At 30.6% G+C, this 23,762-nt stretch overlaps 3 protein-coding genes across 3 annotated transcripts in view; 2 read left to right on the plus strand and 1 right to left on the minus strand.

Annotated features, from left to right (window-relative positions):
- Positions 1-2,326: 2,326 nt before the first annotated feature.
- The window catches only part of LOC134248353 (uncharacterized), a 96,296-nt gene continuing 74,860 nt past the window's right edge, over positions 2,327-23,762 (plus strand). The window contains exons 1-3 of the mRNA XM_062730760.1: positions 2,327-2,371; positions 2,575-2,645; positions 3,346-3,540. Of these exons, the coding sequence (XP_062586744.1) occupies positions 2,588-2,645; positions 3,346-3,540 (253 nt within the window). The 5' untranslated portion in view covers positions 2,327-2,371; positions 2,575-2,587. The remainder of the gene's footprint in view (positions 2,372-2,574; positions 2,646-3,345; positions 3,541-23,762) is intronic.
- LOC134248257 (uncharacterized) lies at positions 12,239-13,127 on the plus strand. Its single transcript, XM_062730672.1, has 2 exons — positions 12,239-12,392; positions 12,535-13,127. Exons 1-2 carry the CDS (start codon positions 12,241-12,243, stop codon positions 12,890-12,892), a joined length of 510 nt encoding a protein of 169 aa, XP_062586656.1. The 5' UTR covers positions 12,239-12,240; the 3' UTR covers positions 12,893-13,127.
- LOC134248282 (uncharacterized) lies at positions 19,344-23,081 on the minus strand. Its single transcript, XM_062730695.1, has 8 exons — positions 22,498-23,081; positions 22,135-22,245; positions 21,948-22,058; positions 21,604-21,714; positions 20,895-21,005; positions 20,705-20,815; positions 20,026-20,161; positions 19,344-19,517 (listed from the first exon to the last, which is right to left on the minus strand). The coding sequence occupies exons 1-8, from the start codon at positions 22,637-22,639 to the stop codon at positions 19,406-19,408; spliced, it is 945 nt and encodes a 314-aa protein (XP_062586679.1). The 5' UTR covers positions 22,640-23,081; the 3' UTR covers positions 19,344-19,405.

Raw genomic sequence — 23,762 nt, forward strand, 5'->3', positions numbered from 1 at the left:
GTACATGCACTCGGCACCAATATAGCTAAGTAGTGATGATTCTTTAACGCCTACTATGAAAGCGGGATCTTAATTTTTAAGGTTTCATTCGAAGGACCTATGACTTTCACTTCTAAGTGCGTTTTACTATCATCCAAAGGGACTGTCAGTTTGCCTTTTTTACGTCTTAAGTTTGCGACATGGCAGCAAACAAGAATCAAGATCACAAAAACAACGCCCTACTTACTTTCTTACCTTGACAAACTTTCAGGTTTTGAACTATAAAGATTCTCAAATTAAAGCTGAAGTTGCTTGAAAGAGCATTAAACGATTAGTGCAATCTCTTGTATTAAATTTAAATTTAAATAACCCGTATATATGTCAAGACACATTTATTATCTTCACAAAATTGGACTGTGAATGAATTAAAAAAAAAAAAAATCTTGAGCTTTATAGTTCCTGGTGTTACTGTGTTGTTGTATACATTGATTTCGTTTAATGTCCTCTATAAAGTTCTTTTAATAGATACTTTCAGATGAGAATAACCTTTTATGTTCGAGAAAGAAAGAATGCATCTATTGACTTGACTTTATTTCATTGTAAGGAGCTTTTAAGAGTAAACGTTTAAGAAGGAAATCAGAACTCAATGAAAATCTTCCTTGTAAGAAATCTTAACTAAGAAGAATATTGTTCTTTAATTTTTTCAGTTATATTGACGGAAACAATAAATTGAAGCATTAAAGAAACAGTTACCAATATCTAAATAAAATGAAGTTTTGTCCTCTCTTAATTTGGAAGGAGATGGGGTTGTTTGCAGAGTACAGATCGTTATTATACCCCCGCTTGAAAATTGGGAGGGTATATAGTAATCGGTATTTCCGTACGTCCGTCCGTCCGTCTGGTACGCTTTGGGGTACCCATCTCTTATCCGCAACTCCTCTCAGTGGTAGATTCTTAACTACATATTGCCATTGTGCACCTCCTATTTTACTTTTTGATCTGACATACATTTTTGATTTTCCAGAGCAAAACATGGACACTGCCATTATATTCATAATATATTCTTTTTTGGAAATCAAGAAATTAGAGGCTATAGAATACAATCAAAATTAAATTATTCCGTCAAGCACTGGAAAAGATTTATATGTCGTAACAGACAACGTATCAGAATATGCACTGTAAAGAAAACAGTAAAATGTGGATTTAATTCACAGACGGATTAAACAGTGAAACGGATTGTATAGGTTTCGGAGTAGACAGATTTCACTGTATAGCATTTTTTTTAATGAGCCCGAGTCTATTTCGAGTGCTCATGACGTTGCACAGCTTTTTAATTTCATGTGCACCTGTGCCATATATTTTCTTTTAATACTAAATAAACATTATCTGTAACGCTTTCTAGTCTGAAAATATGATTTTACGACGATTATTAGGGAAAAAACGCTAAAACAGCTCAAACAACCTCACTTCTCCAATTTTTTAAGCAATGCATGACGCTGAAGAATGACACGTGACTCGCCTGTATGTCTGGACGTTTATGGATTTTATACTTAAAACATATGACAGGACATCATGCGAAATACACTAGTAATCTTAACATTGTTATTTTTTACCAAATAGATTCATCTGCGCCGATAATTCATCTGCACCGATATGTATTTATACCGTAACATGGCAATTTTACAGGTATTGGACCTTGAAAAGAAATAGTAATTTATTCCTAACAAACGGTGAACCCTAGATGGTCAATTTTTTTTAATTCTAGAATTTGTTGACTTTTTACAAAAACTTCCAATTATTTGAATGAAAAAGAAATCTGTAGGGCAGAAATACAAAAAATATGCCATAATGGGTAAAATGTGATAATTTGGCGCTTTTCCAACAAATTCCCATAGGGTCTAATAGTGAAATTTGACACCTTGTGAGATTGCCCCCTAAGAAATCGGGATATGGTAAACATTCGATTTTTTAATCTTAAAACAATAAATATAACAGTAACAATTAATTATCAAAACATTATCAAAAACCTAGGACAGAAATACTTAGACTCGGCCTCGTTAAATAGTCATTCTTATAAAGCCTAAAATCTTTAAGGTATAACATAAAAAATATTTTTAATTAGTTTGATCCATAAAGCAGATGGCAATTCTTATTCAATGGTTTGGGATAAAATGCGGAAATAGCAATTTATCATGTTAATATCTATTAATCCCTATCATGTATTTTGGGAAGATTACCATTGACAAGATATTTTTTTGAAATAAAGAAACATTACATGCTTTGAATTTGTCCAAAATAGGGAAATATTTCACGGGTATTTGTTCTTTATAAGTAAAACCATGATACAATAAGAGGGAAGTTAGAGAAAACGTTTTATCTGGAACTGTTAAAGGTATGCTTTTTTTTTTTTGTTATTTTCCAATAACATACTTTTTAACATATGAAAATGTTTTCCGAAGAAAATGGTAAAATAAGTAAAAACTTAGTAAATTTTTTTTTTCAAGTACATGTAAATGAATTCGGAGACGGATGTGTGAGAATATAATTTACATCAGATACTCGAAATTAGATCTCAAAATTTATTCATATTTACAGTGTGTGCTTAGTAATGATGAAAACCTTGCTTTTGCTTCTCCTAATCACCGTTCAGTTTAAGAGTGGAAACTGTAAGTAAGCAGGAAGGGTATTGTATACATAATAAGTGTTAACTCTGCTGTAGAATTTAATTAATTTAATTTTAATTTTTTTTTCACATTTCTAGTTAACAAAGAAATTAATGTAACTTATAAGGATTCTTTCTCATCATAGTAAACCACTGTCAATTCTTACATGAAACACTTGTAACCTTGACCTTGGAGAGAACTTATGTTAGCCGTGCCTGATATCCAATCCAATGATATAATCTGACTTTACATAATAAGATATTGATTAAATTTAAAAAGGGTATTGTCAAATAATTAATATCTGGTTAATTCAAATCCTATAACATTTTTCGGATTTTATTTTTGTAACCATCCCTTGTTATAAAGTTTTAAAGGAATGTTGTCTTTGTTGCTGTTGAAAGTTTGCTATTTTGCGGCATGAAAACACCCAAGATTATAATTATCTTTTCATATGCAACATTTCAGTGGATATTGTCTTTTTAACCTAACCAACCAAACACTAATTTTTTTAATTTTGCAATGTTTTTTCAAGTCAGACAATTTGCCTTTAAAATATTTGATGATCTAACAGTTCAATATTATGGTTGTCTTGAATGTAGCTCCCTAGATTTGAAATAAATTGAAATGTATTACATCTAATTTCTTTATATAAGCGAACTTACGGATATTTTCCTATTGATTTGTGCATATCTTGAAATTTAAGGCAAGGGGGGCCCATGTGCTGTTTATATTGAAATCTCGGACCTATTGAAAAGAAGTCCATCCTACAAACAGGATGTCATGCCTCTCTGTGACAATCACCTGACCACTGGCTGGTACAGGGCGGGATACCTTAAAATGCCAACATCTCCACCTGATCTTGGATCTTGTGGGACTTATTACCCTTACTGGTTAAACGGTAAGCTTTAACATGTACTTGTTTTCTTATTTTGGTTATTTTGGCAGCTAGTACAAATCACACATTAAAGGTTTGTTTTCAACATGCTCAGGAGCCCTCACTCGCTGTATATTTAGGGGAATTCATTATGTGGTATTTTTATTCATGTAGAGGGATTTGTCATTATAATAAACTTAAATAAATAAACAAAAATATTTGTGTACAAGTGTTCCTTAATTTGAATGATTGATTACTTATTGTTTCACGTCCCTGTCGAGAATTCTTCTTGATTTCTAATAAGTAGATGTACTTTTAATAATTTAATAGGTAATTATATACATATATTACTTGAACATGCATGCTAAAAGTTAGGAAAATAACATTGATTTTAGATAATATTTCTTATATATCTAGTTGCCATTGAATATTTTTTCCTCAAGGCAAATGGTAGATGCCTTTTATATTTTAAAATGAAAATGATCAATTTAACAATTACACTTTTAGTCATTTTTTATGTAAAAAGGTACGTATTTTTTTTTGGAAAGAATGTGTTCTATTGCATGCGCATTTACAGTATGTATTTGATCAAATAAAGAGAAAAGAAACCATAAGAGATATTTCTTATATATCTAGTTGCCATTGAATATTTTTTCTTCAAGGCAAATGGCAGATGCCTTTTATATTTTAAAATGAAAATGATCAGTTTAACAACTATACTTTTAGTCATTTTTTTGTAAAAAGGTACGTATCTTTTTTTTATTTTTGGAAAGAATGTGTTCTATTGCATGTGCATTTACAGTATGTACTTGATCAAACAAAGAGAAAAGAAACCATAAAAAAATGCCATTGAAATATGTATGGAATATTTAGAGGAGAAATTTTGAGTATGTCGATTTTTAAAAGCTTTAGGAAGACTCTTTTCATTGAAAAAATAATTTAAAAGATGGACTTGTTTCACTAAAAATATTATATAATTTTTCTTTTCATGTACTAAGGTGATCATCCATCTACTAATGAAACGAGGGATGCTAAAATTTGTAAAGTTGGAATCACAAATCCATGTTCTGAATCAATGACTATAAGCATAAAAAACTGCAGTGCGTACATGGTTTATCGGCTGCCTCCATTGGAGTGCTGCAACTCAGCCTATTGTTTTGGTTAGTATGATTTTAATGATTGATTGAATATATTTGAACGTCCCTCTCAAGAATTTTTCACTCATATGTAGCCGCCACAACTTCCCGATGGAGAGCTGCAAATTTTGTCCTATGCACGACACTTAGGGCCATTGAGCAGGGAGGGTTCTTTTTCGTGCCAGCACCTACTGCGACACTGGACCTCGGTTTATACCGTCTCATCCGAAGACCGGTCTCCACATCCCACAGTGGGATTCGAACTCGCGACGTAATTATCCTTATAAGGATCTACTCCTTACTTTGCGACCCTAGAGCAGGCGCTCTAACCACTGCGCCAAGAGGGCGACTAGTATGATTTGTAAACAATACAAATCATTAGCTGGGCAAACACGAACCTCCTCACCTTTAGAACCGAGATCAGGTGTAATGGAGGAGTAAAGTCTTCAGCCTACCGGTCCCAACAACCGTTGACAATGCAATGGTAAAATAATGGCCAGTTTTATTTCAAAAAAGTAACATTCGACTTCATGATTGAACCAGCGAAAAGTTGACATAAATCGAGACCTTTGATTAATACACGTTTTAAAGGATTTTTTTGTTTTCTTCTGAGATATCACTGAAGTCCCTTCTTTATAAGTGTCTATATATGCCCAGTTTGCAGTACTATGAGTACTCCGTTAGTAATTTCTTGGCGAGAATCAGCTTAAAAATTTTTTAAGAAGAGTATAAAAAAAGGATGTCATCTTGTAATCAAATAGCTCAAAAACAAAACATATTTAATTGACTTATTTTTGATGTTTTAACGTCTGCTTGTTTATTTTTAAATCTGCAAATATTTCTGAAATATTATGATGAATTTTATTCGAATGATTTTTTTTTCTCAAGTTCAATTTTTTGTCAAATTTCATATTTTGTTTAAGAATGCAAAATATCTCTTAATATGTAATTTGAAATTCAACAGCACCATTTTGGCCCACATAGTTTGAAATATGCTCAATATCAAAAACATAAAAAGAATTACGGAAGCCTATTAGTGCCACTTAGACACTTTTTTTTAATTTCTACACTTTAATCTGTAAATTTTCCACTTTAAAGTGTAAATTTTCCACTTTAATATATAAATTTTACACTTTAATATGTAAAATTTACACTTTAGTCTATAAAATTTACACATTGATCTGTAAATTAACACTTTAATCTGTAAAATGTACACTTTAACCTGTAAAAGTTACAATTTAAAGTGTAAAATGTACACTTTAAAGTGTAAATTTTAGCTTCAAAGTGTAAATTTAACACTTTTTTATTGTAAATTTTACACTTTAATCTGTAAAATCCACACATTAATCTGTAAACTTTACACTTTAATCTGTAAATTGTACATTTTCATTTGTAATATTTACACTTAAATCGGAAAAATTTACACTTTAATCTGTAAATTTTACTCTTTAATCTGTAAAAGTGTAATTTTTACAGGTTAAGGTGTAAAATGAACAGATTAAAGTGTAGAAATAATTAAAAAAAAAAATAAAGGGTCCAAGTGGCACTAAAACGCTTCCGTAAGGAATATATTGAAATGAAACACTACACTTTTTATTATGTTTTTTTTTAAATAACCAATCGATCTGTTACAATTTTATATGAAGCTTTTTATGATTATTTTAACATTCTTTCTGTTACGAAGTTTCAGTAAATTATATTGATAAAGGTATAGTTATATAAAATGTAACGAAAAATCTGAACATGCATACTCATGGAATTTAAAATGAATAAGTAAGTATTCTACGCTTTATCAAAGATCAAGAGAATGATCGAAATGAAACCAAAATCGAAATTTGTTAAAATGGAGCTCATTGAAACGACAGTTCAAATGTTTTTGAGGTATTAAAAATAATCAATACAAAAACTGAAAGAATCAGTTGATGACATCTCAAAACTTGACCTTTGAATATATCTTTGATCACTATTGTGTATAAGGAACAAATTTCCAAGCTGCATACAATTTAATGAGTGTCCCACTCTGTCAAATCACTTTTCTGTTATTCAAAGAATTTTTTTCATGATTTTAGTAGGACCCACCAGAAAATGTGAGTAGTTTTTTTTAAATATACAGATTATATAGAAAATAAGAAAAAGTAAAATTATAGCGTATTTCATAACGGGATGATTACATATATATTGTTGACTTAAAAAGAATAATTTTTCATCTGTTTAGGTAAATTTGATGTTTCACTCAATCCAGTTGTCTCATACTACAATATTACTTGGTTTAACGAAACTAATTCAAAGGTGTTTGTTACACGATACAATCCTAGTGTAAATTTGATCTGTAAATTTTCTCCATTACCCGATGAAACATTGTTTTATGATATATCGTGGTATGTGGACGACATCGAGGCTGTGAAAGGCCAGCTTGTTACATCTCGTACACTTGGCAATGCACTTCTGTCTTCAAGAGACATATTAGTAAAAAACAAAACTGCAGGATCAATGGTGGGTATGACTTTATAAAAGCATATCATTTTTATTTAACGTCCGTTGTTTCCATTTAAGAGCATTTTTTGCATTTATTATATTTATATATTAATTTAAAAACTGTGTTCATTTTTAGATTCACTGCATTGTCGGAATTAAATCAACTAAAACTGGCTTTCCATGTGATGCAAAGGCAAGCCCTCTGTTTTTTGCAGGCATTGAAGTAAGATATACCGTTGTTTTGGCATATGTTAAAGGCGAAAATAGTTATGAAATCTTGTTGGTTTATCTATTATATCAATTAATCATTCTTAAAACACTTCTGAATTGAACCTCGTTTAACATGCATTAACACTGAAAAGTGTACACAACCTCTGTACAATTTTGTTCTGAAAAGAATTATATAATGAATCAGCATAAAATGCCGTTTTAAAGTTGTGTTCTATAAGGTTATTAAAAACTTATTCTTGGACAATGACGTTGGAGCTTTTCCTTGTGCAGTTTGACATATAGTATAGTGAAATAATGCGTATTTGATAAAAAAAAAATGAAAACAATTCATGATATTTATAATTACGAACAAAAAAGTCATTGGTTCAATAACTACGAAAGCCCAGAAGGCTCATTCGAGATTCGAGATTCAAAATACGAGATTCGAAATTCGAGATTCGAAATACGAGTTTCGAGATTCAAGATCCAAACTAACCAATCAAAAGCGGATTCAACATTTGATTACTCCCCTTTATTATGTTTTTACTATCAAGAAATCGTTTAAAATAATTATAACCAATGGGTCATTTGATTAAATTACAATGCAAGAAAGAGTGTTTTATATATATTAGAAGGAAATTTAAATAATTATTGGATTTTTTTAGCAAGATATACTTCAATTTATATTATAGCTTCTTAAATATTAAATAGATTACATATATCAGGAGTATATATATTTTTGTATTATCTTCTACATTTATTGTTTTTTTGTATTTCCGCGCATAGGAAAACCACAGGTACTTGTGGACAGGACCCCTCCCCCCCCCCCCCCCCCGCCTCGATATTCTATACCAGGGCTTACTGGACAATATTTTTAACAAATTATATTTATTACACTTATTAATGTGTACAATACGAAAACATCACGGGCGTAAAACCCCCAGAATAATCGTTTAACCAAAAAAAACCCCATTAAACATTACATGTACCCCTCCCCACTATACAAGAGAGGTGTCATTTAAGGAGAAAATATGGGATTATTACGAGATGCAGAGTCAATCCGATAGCATGGACTAAGACAGAAATATTTGTAGAGACATTTAATTTTAATCCACATTTTAAGTTAAAATAAATGCATGGTTTTAAACCTAGAAATAGCAGCGGGCGTACAACGTAAACAAACTTAAAATGTATAGTGGGGTATTTTTTGTGTTGAGCGATTATTCTGGGTTTTTACTATTTTTTGGGCATTGAATACACGATGAATAAGTGTATTAGATATATGTTGTGAAAAAAGTACAATAAGCCCTGGGGTTGAATATCGAGAGGGGGGGGGGGGGGAAGGGATGCCCTGTCCACAAGTACATTTGGTTTTCCTAAGCGGGAAAATACATAAAAATTAAGTTTAGAAGACAATACAAATAAATATATATACTCATGATATAAGTAATTTTTTTAATAATTAAGAAGCTATAATATAGATTGAAGTATATTTTTCTGATCAAAAATCCAATAATTATTAAAATTTCCTTCTAATATATATAACACTCTTTCTTGCATTGTAATATAATTAAATGACCCATTTGTTATAATTATTTTAAACGATTTCTTCATAGTAAAAACATAATAAACGGGAGTAATCAAATGTTGAACCCGCTTTTGATTGGCTAGTTTGGATCTTGAATTTCGAATCTCGAATTTCGAATCTCGAATTTCGAATCTCGTACTTTGAAACTCGCTTCTGATTGGTTAGTTTGGATCTTGAATTTCGAATCTCGAATTTCGAATCTCGAATTTCGAATCTCGTACTTTGAAACTCGCTTCTGATTGGTTAGTTTGGATCTTGAATCTCGAAACTCGAATTTCGAATCTCGAATTTCGAATCTCGTACTTTGAAACTCGAATCTCGAATGAGCCTTCTGGGCTTTCGTAAATAACACTGTAAAGCACCTTTTTTTCTTCAAAATGTATCAACTTCAAAAGTATTAGGGCGTAGCAATATCATTTCGTGACGTATTAAAATGCGATTTGAAAGAAAAAACATACACATCATCTATTCATATAAAAAGTTCGAAAATCTCCCATTAAGGTAAGTCACTCCTGAAATTTCTTATATCAAGGATTTTTTGAGAAGTATATTTTGGATAAGTACTCATAAAGTGTAACCCAAAATCGCAATGAAAATAGGGGGTCAGTGTGCATCCTACTGATCTACGGTACACTTAAGTTGAACTTTTTGCACTTAAATTTCATCTCTTTGGTTAATTACTTTAACCCTTATTATATTTGATTAGATGTAAGCATGGCAATAAATGTAATCTTTTTTTACGTAAAATAGTTTGAATAATATTTATCATTAAACAAATCTTGCAAATTAATGCGCGTAAATTATTGAGTAACATTTTTGCACTAAAAAATAACATATCGGGGGTCTTGAAAAATTCAATAGGCAATAAAAAATTTTCTTATATCAAACTTTTTACGACTTGAGTGCTGATCAGTCACAAGTATCGAGTAGTTTAAAATAATGAAAGAAAAAGGTGGGGTCAGTGATGCTAATTTTGAAATATTTGTCAAAATATGTGATTTTCAGGCAAAAAATGGTGTAAATTTGACCTTGACTTCTTTAATATATTTTTATTTTTTGGAAAAGTTTGTTGAGGGAAGGTATAAAACTTAGTCTAAAAATATAAATTAAGACCTATATTAAATATTTTTAGCAATATCAAAACGGAAAATATTCTCCGAGTAAAAGTATGTGAGGCTAAATTTCCATCACATTAAATTTCATAAATGTGCAGATTTGCAGAATTTTCTGCTAAATATCCTTCCACCAAAAGAAATAGTCCCTCATAGATCTTGCTTCTTTGTAGATTTTTGAGCAGTTTTTTCATTGAATGTTAAAAAATTTACATTGTTGAATTCAAATATGTTATAAAAATTGAATTTTAATAAGTAGTTTTGAAGTAAAAGCTTCTGCGTGAACTTTTCTAAAAAGCTGACGAGTGACTTACCTTAATACCCCCAAACATGTATCAATCGTATTTGTAGTAACAACACTTCCCCTCAGCTCCGAAAGAAGAAAACTCTAGTAATTACGTTTAGTTAACATCTTTAATACAATCACTTTAAACCAGCAAGTAGAATATTTGTGTATTGTAAAATTTAGTAAATCATGCATTCATCAGATCGATATTATATAAGCAAAAGTCTTTAAATAATATGCTTATACATATATATACTAGGTGCTTACTCCTCAACTTTATATTGAGAAAGGTGGAAAAGCTCTTGTACAGCTGCGAGTAACCATTCCCTATGCAACAGAAAATCTGGTGTATAACAATTACGATTTGGGAACATATGATCTTCCCGTGTTTTTGAATTTTCCTAACAACTCTTCGCTTGGTTGTGATATTGAATATTTAAAACGAGATCGATGTGAAGTCCTGATAAAAGGTTATTCCTTTAAAGAAAGGGCTCAGTATGAAACAGACGTTTGGAAACAGGTTTACAATGTGTCCATATCATACAGGGAAGATGGAGACTTTGAAATGTTAGATAAAGGTATTTCATTACAACTGAAGACCGGGGAAACCTACGGCATAGGAGGTAGTTTATTCAGCAATCTAAAGTTACCAGATGTACAGGCAAGTCAGACATGTTTGTGTTGTATTTTGTCTTAAGTTCGTTCGTTTTCATGGGGACGGCCAAACTATAAAAAATTAAAATATGAAATAGGTTTTAAAACACTATTGACGTCTTAATGCGAAATAAAACTTTGGTTAATACGGTTTCATCCAGAGGACGGGTTTCTGTCGTCGGAGTCCAACCCGCTTTGTTTTAAGATAAACTCTTTACTCGGCAGCTCTAGAACAATTTCTCAAACCATTTCCATACACAGTGTTGTAAACTTGTAGAAGCAAAAAAGTACATTTCAAAACATTGAAAAAAGCAAAGAGAAGAAACATGACTGTCGTTTTTAATATTAAATATTAAATCATAATTTTTAGGCTATGTTATTGCCTTTTTCCTCGTTTACCTATTCATAACAACGCGCTCATGGTGGATGTAAATAGTCGACAGGAGATGCTTCCATGACTCCTGATGTTTTATAAGTCCATTTTTACTCTTTTCACCATTTGCATTGTTTTATTGACTTTTGACGTTGATAACTGTTTGTAATCTACATAATTCATTAGAAAATAAGTTACATTTTCAACAAGTTAACAAGATTGATTGATTAAATATTGTTTAACGTCCCTCTTGAGAATTTTTCACTCATATGGAGACGTCACCGTTTGCCGGTGAAGGGCTTCAAATTTAGACCTATACTCGGCACTCAGGGCCATTGAGCAGTGAGGATTCTTTATCGTGCCAGCGCCTACCGTGACACGGGACCTACGTTTTTAAGGTCATATCCGAAAGACCCGTGACTTTCACTTCTAGTGCCGAGCGCTTGGCGCAAGTTAACAAGAGGACAAGAACTTTTAACAAATATATATTTTATATTTCCTGGAAGGTAATTCATTGTGAATTCGTGTATTCTTTATAGGTATATACTAACAAAGCACTCATTTCTTCAACCGAGTCGACAACGAAACGAACCGGATATTGTGAATCAAGTTCCTCCACAACTAACATTCCTGTGACAATGCTAAAAGCGAACACACCATTATCAACAACAATAAACCAAAACGCAAATTTAACGATAAATGCAAACGTATCCAAATGTAAGCAAATTTACAATTAAAAATTTCCTAATACATGTGGTAAAACATTAAGTTCTTAATGTATGACATTTGAAATCGTATATAGTTTTACAATTTATTGATAAATTGATCAGTGCGTGGGTCATTTTAGGAATATAATACTATTTTATGGTTAATTTGTTTTAGGTAATGATATGAATGTCTCTGTTTATTCTAAAGAAAATTGCTACTTAGCTACAGCAACGCCATTTGAGAAGCTAACAGTCCCAGTCTATGCTTTTGTCATAGCTATGGGAATCTTTTTATTCATTATAATGATGATTCTTGTGGGTTGTCGATGTCGTTTGTAAGTAATTATAGGTTGAGATAACTTACATTCAAATAGCAAAAAAAAAAAAAAATTGCAAATTAAAAATCAGTCTGTACATGCTGTAAATGATTGTCTAATAAATGAAATAATTATATTTCTTGTATAATGGTGTAAAAAGAGCATCAACCAATAAGGAACAAAGAAAGAATGAGAACCCCGACAAATCCTGTCATAAAAGACCGACTGGGACAGGCCTGGTTACCCCAAAAACAAATCAGTCAAACATTGAAAATGAAAACAACATGCTTTCGGAAGGACAAACTATTTGTAAAAATGAATATACGTGTATAACAGAATTAGATGAAATAATGTCGAAACAAAATTCTCATTTAAGTGAAAATATTTACCAACGCCTGGATGAAAAAGAAACACATTTGTACGAATGCCTGGGTGAAGACAACAATCGTTTTTATGAAGGCCTCAGCAAAGACGAACCTCATTTTTACGAGCAACTTCCTCGAAAAGGGTGCATTTAAATGTATATTTAAAAGCATATGTATTTATGCATAGACTATATACATACAAGAATGGTACACATATGATGTATTTTACTTGATATAAGTAAAATGATAAACAACTGATGTTTTAATTCATATTATAGCATTGATGAGGTTATCCAATCATTGTAAAAGCTGGACAAATTATTCCATTATATGAATGGAATTTAAAAGGGACGAATAATTATGTATTCCATACTCAATCGTTTCATTAATTTAGTTTTTAATTGTTGCATAAAGTTCAATTCACGGAGCAAGGTAAAAAATGATTGAGTTTACTTATTAAACACCTTATAAATATGTTTATACCCGTACCTCTATAATTGTTGCCCGAACGAAACAAAATTAATAAATGTTTTTACTAAGTATTGCTCTATTTCTTCCGATGGTGAAAGTTAATGCAATGCATCGCTTCATTAAAAAGATAAAATTTTTCTTAAGACAGATAGACTTGATTTAAAAAAAGCAAAATTAAAAAAAATATGACCTCGAAGAACTTCACTTAGCAGCGTCAAGTAACAAAAGCTGTTTTTCATTCGAGAATCCTCTAAAATAAAACCCTAAATTGTTGGAGGAACCAGGGAATACGTAGAAATAAAACTGTACATTTGTGCATATGAAAAGGATTTTTTTTAAAGTGATAGAGACTATAGAATATAGTGAAAAATCTTGTCAAAAGGATAAGTAACCTCATGAAACGTTGATGTACCTTTCACTGTTCCAGTCCTTATGAATTCAGATTGATTGATTGTATACTGTTTAACGTCCCTCTCCAGAATATTTCACTGATATGGAGACGTCACCATTGCAGGTGAAGGGCTGCAAATTTGGGCCTATGCTCGGCACTCAAGGCCATTGAGCAGGGAGGGATCTTTATCATGCCACACCCGCTGTGACACGGGGCCTCGGTTTATACGGTCTCGTCCGAAGGACCGCCCCATTTAGTCGCCTTTTACGACAAGCAAGGGGGTACTGAGGACCTATTCTAACCCGGATCCCCACGGGACCCATATGAATTTAGAGTTACGACGTAAAGAATTTGAAAACATTGACAATCTAAGGTAAGATACTACATACAATTGATTTTATGAATGGGGAAGATGCTTCTACAAGTGTATCGAATGAAAGGCAAAGTAATTTTGAGCAACTTTCTCGACGTTACTTTTGACGTTTAAATGCTGATACATGTAACCCATAGGTGCTCCATATGTAAATCTGTAAACAACGAAAGATAAGTATACATAGGTCTACGACCACTGGATCTCTACTATAAAATCAACAAGGCACTGTTGCAACCACTATTGAAATAATTATATCAATAGTGGTTGAGAGTGCATTTCAATAGCAAACACAGTTAGTAACCACTACTGAAATACGACCACTATTGAAATACGACCACTATTGAAATAATTATATCAATAATGGTTGAGAGTGCATTTCAATAGCAAACACAGTTAGTAACCACTATTGAAATACGACCACTATTGAAATACGACCACTATTGAAATAATTATATCAATAATGGTTGAGAGTGCATTTCAATAACAAACATAGGTAATAACCACTATTGAAATACGACCACTATTGAAATAATTATTTCAATAGTGGGTGAGAGTGTATTTCAATATAATAACCATAGGTTTCAACCACTATTGAAATACGAGTACTACTGAAATAATTGTATGAATTGTGGGTGAGAGTGCATTTCAATATGGTAAGCATAGGTTTCAACCACTATTGAAATATACTACCAGTATTGAAAGAAAAATTTCACCCCGTCAGCAACTTTTGAAATAATTATTTCAATATATATTCGATTCATTGTTCAATGCACTATTAAAATCAATAATTTAATCCATATTGAAATTTTTATTTCAAAAGTGAACATTATTTCTATAGTGGTTGCAACCTATGTTTGTTATTGAAATGAATCTCACCCACTATTGAAATAATTATTTCAATAGTAGTCGTATTTCAATAGTGGTAACTATCTATTTTTGTTATTGAAATGCACTCTCACCCACTATTAAAATAATCATTTCAATAGTGGTCGTATTTCAATAGTGGTTACTAACTGTGTTTGCTATTGAAATCCACTCTCAACCACTATTGATATAATTACTTCAATAGTGGTTGTATTTCAATAGTGGTTACTGACTATGTTTGCTATTCAAATGCACTCTCAACCACTATTGATATAATTATTTCAATAGTGGTCGTTATTTCAATAGTGGTTGCAACAACGCATGTTAAGCATTCCTTATCGACCCCAATGCTTATTACATGTGTTGAATTTCCATTTTGCACAAGAAAATTATCATTTCAAATTTTTACAGTTTTAAAGAAACACCAAGGGAAGTACAAACGTTATGAAAAGAAAGAAATTTTCACTTTTCAACTCCTTTCAGGTCTGTAATCTTATTTCAAATGCTAAAGTCACAAAGATAGGGGTTGTGTACCCGACGGAAATCAGCATATTAAATTTTGCGCACCAAGTAGAAATATGTTTTAGAATTAAGTATTTGTTCTTGGGAATGAGATATTGTTTTTACGAATAAGCAAGGCATTTACGATTGTTTATAAAAATTGTTGAATATCAAATGTCATCAACAAAAATTGATCTAATTATGCCATTGGGAATTTTTCTCTTTTTTTCCTTTCTTTTGATTTTTGCCGCATGACAAGACTATTACCTACGAAAACTATCGGTAGTTAGAATGTTACTTTCGGCATTCAATATTAGCTTATCTGCATATTTTGAACATCTCAAGTGGCTCTTTTTATCTATAAAGTGAATTTTATGCCATTTAGTGTCTTGTTTTGAGTTGTAAAAATTAATTCTCATCTTAATTCTAAATTTATTTGTTTTGAGAAGTGAGTATCGAAGAGAAACATTATTACAATGTCTGTATATTTTTGTTATGCGGCGTAAGACTAGACCAAAGAATGGGCAATGATTTTGTAAAGTTTAATATTTCATATAATATTGCAAATGCCTTAATGAAATTCCTAGACAACAGTTAAAATAGTTAGATAGACATAATAATAAATCAAATGATTTTTTCTTTAGTTATTAACTTTCCACTGTGACTTTCCTTTTGGATTACAACAAGGCTTTGTTTTGATTTAACATACATGTATATTGCAGATACATGTATTTAGATTACATTCTTAAAAAATGTAATGTTTTAGCACACTGTTTTGTGTACGAAAGGACGTTGAAGAGACATATTTGTAGATACAAAAATTATATTCAAAGTAAAAATAACATTGAAGTTCATTAAATAGGAAACAACTTTAACTGAACAATTTCATAGAGGAAAAACAACAATTGCTTTCACCCTTTTTCGTGGAATAGTTTAACTTTGTTTTTATGTGTTTGAATGTATGCAACATTTGACCATACAGAGAGAGGACAAGAGAAGAAATTTGTGAAAAAATGTGGAAAGAATGTGAAAATTATGAAATATCAAAATATTCGAAATGTTTATGTTTCTTCATGCGAAAAACTGATGCAAATAGATAAGCAAACATAAACATGATTACTATAGATATCAACAAATTTAAATAAACATCACACAGCAATATCAAGATTTTCCCTAAATGTTCATTGGTGGGTGGTTTTTCATTAGTGAACTTCTAGCCAACACTCAATTGAACAACAAAACCATTTGGAGCTCAAATCTTTTTTTTTCATGTAAATAGAGTACCAAAAAGTAAAATATGCTTTTTAGTATTTTTCTTATTTCCCATTTAGTATTTTTAATTGATGCAGACACAATACGAGGATGAAAAGCTTAAATATATCTACTTAGATCATAAGGAAACGCGTATTTCATCTCTTAAACATTCAAACTTAAAATGTTATTGCTCCTATAGTGGCTTGAAATCAACAACATGAAAAAAATTAATAAAGTTACCGTGTGTTATAGCAAACATCATAAAAGGGAAGATTCAATATAAATATTCTTCTTAGTTGGAGAATGCGGTAAATATGTGTTTTTTTATTTTAAATATTTTTAAATATGTTTTTGTTATTTATTGGATGATTCCCTCATTTCAGTATTAAATGCATGTTCTTCGAATGGTATTCCTGGCTAACTAGCATTCACGATAATTTTTACAAGTCAACTTTCACTGCAAAACTCGACTTTAAAATCTTTAACAAGGTCAAACGTTAGAGGAAAATAAAGTATTTTATTTCTATGTGTATTCCATTTTTATGTTCAGATATTAATATCCTTTATTTTTTACAGTAATAATTAGTGCCTATCAAAAATGAAACCTTTAGGTCTACTGATGATTGTTGTTGCTATATGTCATGTCAGTAAAACTTGTAAGCCAGCAGATTTTATCTTATTTTTTAATCTTCTGCAAGAACGTACGAATTATTAGATTATAAATAAACTATACTGAATGCTAATAAAGGTAGCAATGGATAAGCAAAGGGCAGTAACTCTAAAATGTGCTTAAATTTTGTTGTTAAAAAATGGTGTAAAAAATAAACAAAAGGGTGGTAGTGTGTTACGGACTGATACAGTGACGACATGCACAGTCTTGAAAGTTTTTCAGAAACATTTCTAAAGTATTACTGCAAGTGTACATGTATATCGAAGAAAATAAATTAATTGCATCCTTTTTTATTGAAAAAAAATAAAAATGAAATATTTCTTTCGAGAGAAAAAATTGAATTTCTGAATATACACCAAGAAGATCTGATTTTTATAAAACAGTAAAGTAATTTCTATGAGAATTTGATCTAAAATATTTTTTAAAACCTTGTATTCAATGCCAAATCATGCTTGGTCACATGGACTATTTTTGCCCGATAAGGTTATTTGCCCTTTGCTGTCAGGATCCTAGTAAATTGCAAGGTGCAAAATGGTCACAACACTATGTGAATATCTTGCTTTCAACAATTTAGTTAACTTTATTTTTACATTGTAGGGGTGACATAACAATGATGAGGGTCATACCGGGGGGGGAGGGGGGGGGGGGTATTCAGCAAATAACAGTGTCAGCTTTTCATTTTTCATATTAATTGTATTTAAGATTGAAGATTTTTTTCTAAATACAAAAATACACTCAAGAAATGATAACTTTTACTTGATAATTATATTATTAACCCCCCCTTTTTTTTGAAGCCATTAGTTTATCCAAATGAAACTACAGATCAATTTGTTTTACTTCATAAAAATAAGAAATAACTCAAAAATACTTCAAATTAAATTAAAAAATTACAGTACATGTGTACAATCAAACAGAACTTTGTACATCACATCTGACTGAGAAACAATATCTGTATTGTATAAGTAGGTTAATAAGACATCATCATGATTATTGGATCTAGATTTCAGTCATTTAACTTCTCTAACATGACTATAATCATGCAGTTACAGGATTTCTGATCATGATATTAAGTTTCTATCTTGCAAAGAATGAAAGAGGGTGAAAATGATACCACACTTCGAACTTCAAATTTCTGGCAACCATAAAGTATTTGATTTTCTTGTTAATAATATATCATATATGATAGAAAACAATATTTAAATACATATCTTTTTGTTTATATAATTATTGTAAAGTACTTTACATTAAATGAAGAATTGCAGCTTAGTAGATTTTGTACCTTTAATTTTTTAAAAAACGGCAACACTTTATTTCAAGATGTGAAAAGATGACAACAAAAAAATATCATAACTTTTTTTATTTTTCAACCAATTTCGAAAAACGAAACTGTTTTGGAAATGGTTTTGAATGCTCTTAAATAAAAAGCATTGCTTTTTAATCTGAGAAGTGCTTTTAAAAATGAGGGCTAATTGTTTTCAAAACATATGTCATTATTTCAGATACTAAGATGTTAAGAATCGTCAAACGGATCATGTTCCATAGCTAATAAAGGTAGTCATGGACGGTTGAAATCGCCCACGTGGTCAGATTTCCTAATCCTACCCTATTTGCTGACTGTTTTGTCGGTAGTAAATAATATTAAAAACTATATTCCACTACAGCTGTGGCCGAAGTACAAGGCAAGATTACCTTGCTTTGGCGCTGGTACCCTCTTTGATGCTTTAAAGGATTCGACTTTCTTCTGCTCTCGGTTTGTAAAATTTATTTGATTTTCTGCTTGATTACAGCTTGTTATCAAAATATTTGTTACTGACGAAGGCTCCTATTTGTGTTTAAAGAATTTTTTGAAATTTAGAAGAAATTTAAAAACAGGCAACGTTTATATTTAAAAAAAAATAATATTCTTAATTATCTGTGTTCTACCTTTCATTAAAAAAAAGGATGTTGTGTCTGTAGTTGTTAGAATCTTGGATCAGAATTTAAAAATAAAGCACAGGACAAACTACATTTTAGTTTTATTTCTTTCATTTGATTACAAAAAAAAAATACAATTAAGATTTCTGTAAAATTAAAAGTCATCAAAATTTACACTTTTATGCATTTAAAAAAGTATTATTTAATTTATTTATTTTACATGTATATCTAAGTTTCTAGAGGAGGTAAGTCTTCCGTGTTAACTTTTTTGTAAAGGGTTAATCCCACATTTCCTCTAGTTCTTGCCTCGTTTCCAATAGACCAATGCTCTGTCCCTTTCCTTTTAAAAGAAAAGAAAGAATACTGCAATATCATGTTCATGTTACAATTAAATATGCATCTGGTCTACAACTTTACTCCCAATTGATTTTATTGTACTCCTTAGGTTTAAAAAAAATATCACATCTGATATTTTTTTTTATTATTACGTTGCGGGCGCAGTGGTTAAGCGTCTGCTCTAGAGTCGCAAAGTAAGGAGATGATCTTTACGACACAGGCTTGAATCCCACTTTGGGACGTGAATGCCTGTCCTTAGGATGAGACTGTATAAACTGAGGTCCCGTGTCGTAGTAGGTGTGAGCACGAAAAAGATCCCTCTCTGCACAATGGCCCTGGTTGCCGAGTAAAGGACAAAATAGCAGCATTCCACCGGCAAGTGATGGCGTCTCCATATGAGTAAAAAATTCTCGAGAGGGACGTTAAACAACATACAATCAATCAATCATACATGTAGATTGCTTCGGACATTTTAAAGAAATAAAACTTCAATCTAAGCTGAAAAAACTCACATTCTAACTCTATAAATAACTGTTATGACGATGGTTATGACAAAGACAGCAGCTATTAGCGACACAGTTGCAATAAAAATTGGATTAGAAAATATGGATTCTTGTGACACTTTTCCTTCTGTTGAAGACAGACAGTCTGAAAAAAGAAATACAGTATATTCAATTAGAATAAGATAGTAAAACATGTATCTCCATATATTATTAAATTTAATAGTGTTTTATTTTGAAACATATTTTATAACCTTGATCTTTGATTTATTTGTGTTTCTTAAAAATTTTCACATTACATTCACATTTCACATTATTTTACAGAACAAATATACATTTTTTTGTTTAATGTTATATAAACATGAATAAATTTGATTTCGCAAATGTCGAATTATTAAAAACGCTTTGAGAACACAATTTTTAGCGCATTATCCGCTTTTGTGTTCCACATTACAGTACTGAATATCTGTTTACCGAGTCATATTGAAAATTCGGTCAAAACTTGTAGGCAAAGAAGTATTATTCTTTTACCATCCCCTCACACCCCAAAGCACGAGACCATTAAATAGGTGCATGGTCAGTAGAGCTAAAATTTTATTTAAAGTACGCTTCATAACATAATTTGACATAGCATAATATGATATAACATAGTTTGACATTTAATTTGACAAAACATTATTTGAACACGAACCTGTGTCTGTAGAAAATTCATATACATTGTTCGATGAGTTGCAAAACTGGCAGTGAATATCAGGATTTTTTTCAAAATCTTTGAAACAACTTTCTTTTATGTAACAGTGTCCTGGAAAATATATACGTTATTTAATATTATTAATGGAAATCACTTAAAATAATTTAATTATTATCTTGAATCTGTATACCATTCTTTATTTTCCAGACACTTTTGTTGGTGAATGAATCGCAAACTTTACAATCTTTCCCCTGTTCTGATCTCCCTTGATTGACGCAAAGTCCATCTATCAAACAGTGACCTGAAAAATAAAACACAATTTCAAAATAATATTTTTGATATTGTGTGTGGAAAAATAGAGTGTTTTCAATACAGAGAGCAATTGCACCAGAAAACTCCATCATTCATATTACATCAAAAGTTGTGTCCACAAGTATAAAAGTTTACTTCCATAATATCTTAAGAAAATTAAAAGGGACATGGACACAGTTTCAATTTATTTTTTTAATGTTTATCACTCAAAATAAAGGCAAAATTTGAACATCATCATTTGTTGATATACAAAGGAGATATAGAACCTAAGATTCTTCATAATATAAACAAAGCTCGTGGCTTGTTTTTGCTAACAAAGAGAGAATATCATATAACAGAACAAGATTCAGTAAGTCATTGAAAACTAGTCTAATGATATTAGAATTCGATAAATGAGATTAAATTTTTTGTAAATCATTTAAAAAAAACCTTAAATTTGTAAGCAAAAAAATGGAAAAAAAAAATTGAAGATTTTCAGTTTAAACTGTTTCATGCCCCTTTAATTTATTAAATAATTATTAATGTTGAATCAGAAGTAGGTATTTGGAGCTCGATATATTGTATAATAAGTTAGCTGTATTATTTACCAGGACTTAATGACCATTCTCCTCTGGTAAGTGATATGTTGCAGTATAAACAGATTTTGACATTGTTCCTCTGACCACCTGCCACACAAACATCGCCGATATTGCAGTATGCTTTAAATATAAATCAAAAGATATATTTCTTAGCTTCATACTTTTGAATCTGAATGCTTTAATGCCCTGATATTAAAATAATACCGGTATTTAAAAAAAAACTTTCATCAAATCACATTCCATATCAAAATTGCGCTGATATTTAAAGTCGATATTTGATTCTGATGCATTTTGAAAACAGATAAACTGCATTTTTTATGAGAACTTGAGCTGTTACTTTATGGAAAGTATACCTGTATTTGATGAAAAATCAAACATATCGTTCATCACATTGCATATATGACAAGGATATATTTTATTCACTTCCATGTCTTTATAGCAGGTGTCCTGTATGTAGCAGTGCCCTGTAAATAAATAGCTTCTCTTAATTTTATGTCCAACCCTATCTATTTTAAAACAAATATGATTTATATCTGTTACCGTCTTTTATTTGCCAGCCACTGTTGTCGGTATGTACGTCACAGATTCTACAATCTTTGTTCTGCTGGGTACTCCCATGTTTTATGCAAACACCATTAATCATGCAAAAATCTGAAAAGAAAAGCATTTTTTTAGAAATACCTCATAGATCCTTAAACATTAAAAATGCAAACTTTCAAAGAGAACAATTATAAAATGAATTAGAATTTGTTATTTTTGAAGGAAGGGATAGGTTCAACTATGGATAATTTATTTATTATAATGCTCAAATGCTTAAGAATTATTCCTTGTCCCTTTTTTAATAAAACAAATCAAAAAGAATATCTTTGTTAAAAAGTATAAAATTCATTTTGTCGCATTTACCTTGATCAAATGTCCAGTCTTCCCTACTGATTGACATGTTACAATATAAACAAGACTTGACCTTGTTTTTCTCCCCCTCAGCCACGCAAAGATCGCCAATATTACAGTAAGCTTGTAAAAAATAATCGACAAAGTTAACCATGTCCTACAGGGAGTTGATAAGCTGAATTGTAATGAGTTTTTTAAAAGTGAAATAAAGTGGAAAATGGAATGTTACAATAATATGAAACTGATCATATGCACCTTATTTACGTAGTGAAAATTACGGGTATAAATACAATGTACAATAACTTTTGTTGAATGTCACAAAATTAATTTATTTAAAGACTTTTGATCATAAAAAAGCTGTTTATGTTTGGGGCGTGGTGGATGAGCAGTCAACTTTTGCCAAAAAAAAAGGAAAAAAGATTTGCGTTTCACAAGCAAAAATTCTTACATACGATAGTAGGATCCATCACATCAATTGTTTGTTAAAAATTGTAATATAAAAAACACATATTATTTTATTTTATTATTTTATCTTCTTCAGTTGAAAAATTGGACTTAAAATATTCTCATTATCTTTTAAATATACATGCTTGTATAATTGACCATTGGATTAAATGTCAATCTGATAAGTTGTGCTTATACATTTTCAAAAACCAAACTCTTTAATAGGTTGGATTTTGATTGCTGGAACTATTTCAAATAAAAGCAAGTGTGGTCGTTTGACTAGGACAGCATGACGTTGCATATAATACAAAAATCGCATTTCAATTTTTATTGTTAATTATATTTGTCTTTGTAGGTAAGCAATAGACTTAATAGAAAAATATAAGACAGTCGGAAACTTCAATTCATCATACATAAATTAAAAAATAACATTTCCGAGGTAGGTGCATTGTATATAAAAGTACAGTATAATAAACTGATAAATACGATAAAGAATGGATACATGTATAAATTGAAATCGTTGCCATTTCTACTTTTAATGCGTTTTGTTACTTTTATACTTTTAATGCGTACAGGTATAAAGTTCGCAAAATAAAATGCTGTATTTGATTTTTTTAATATTGTTTTCATGTTAATGTTACGTTTGTCCCAGAAACCCTGCGAGATTTTTTTCGATTTTTTAAAAAAGTGCGAACTAGAAACCATGACTCTTCCAAAGTGGAAATAGAATTTTATGAGTAAATTCATTGACATTTCAAGAATAATATATATATATATATATATATATATATATATATATATATATATATATATATATATATATATATATATAT

Source organism: Saccostrea cucullata, unplaced genomic scaffold, assembly GCF_032062105.1.
Source record: "Saccostrea cucullata isolate Sc308-1 unplaced genomic scaffold, CSIRO_AGI_Scuc_v1 ctg1470, whole genome shotgun sequence".
Classification (NCBI taxonomy): domain Eukaryota; kingdom Metazoa; phylum Mollusca; class Bivalvia; order Ostreida; family Ostreidae; genus Saccostrea; species Saccostrea cuccullata.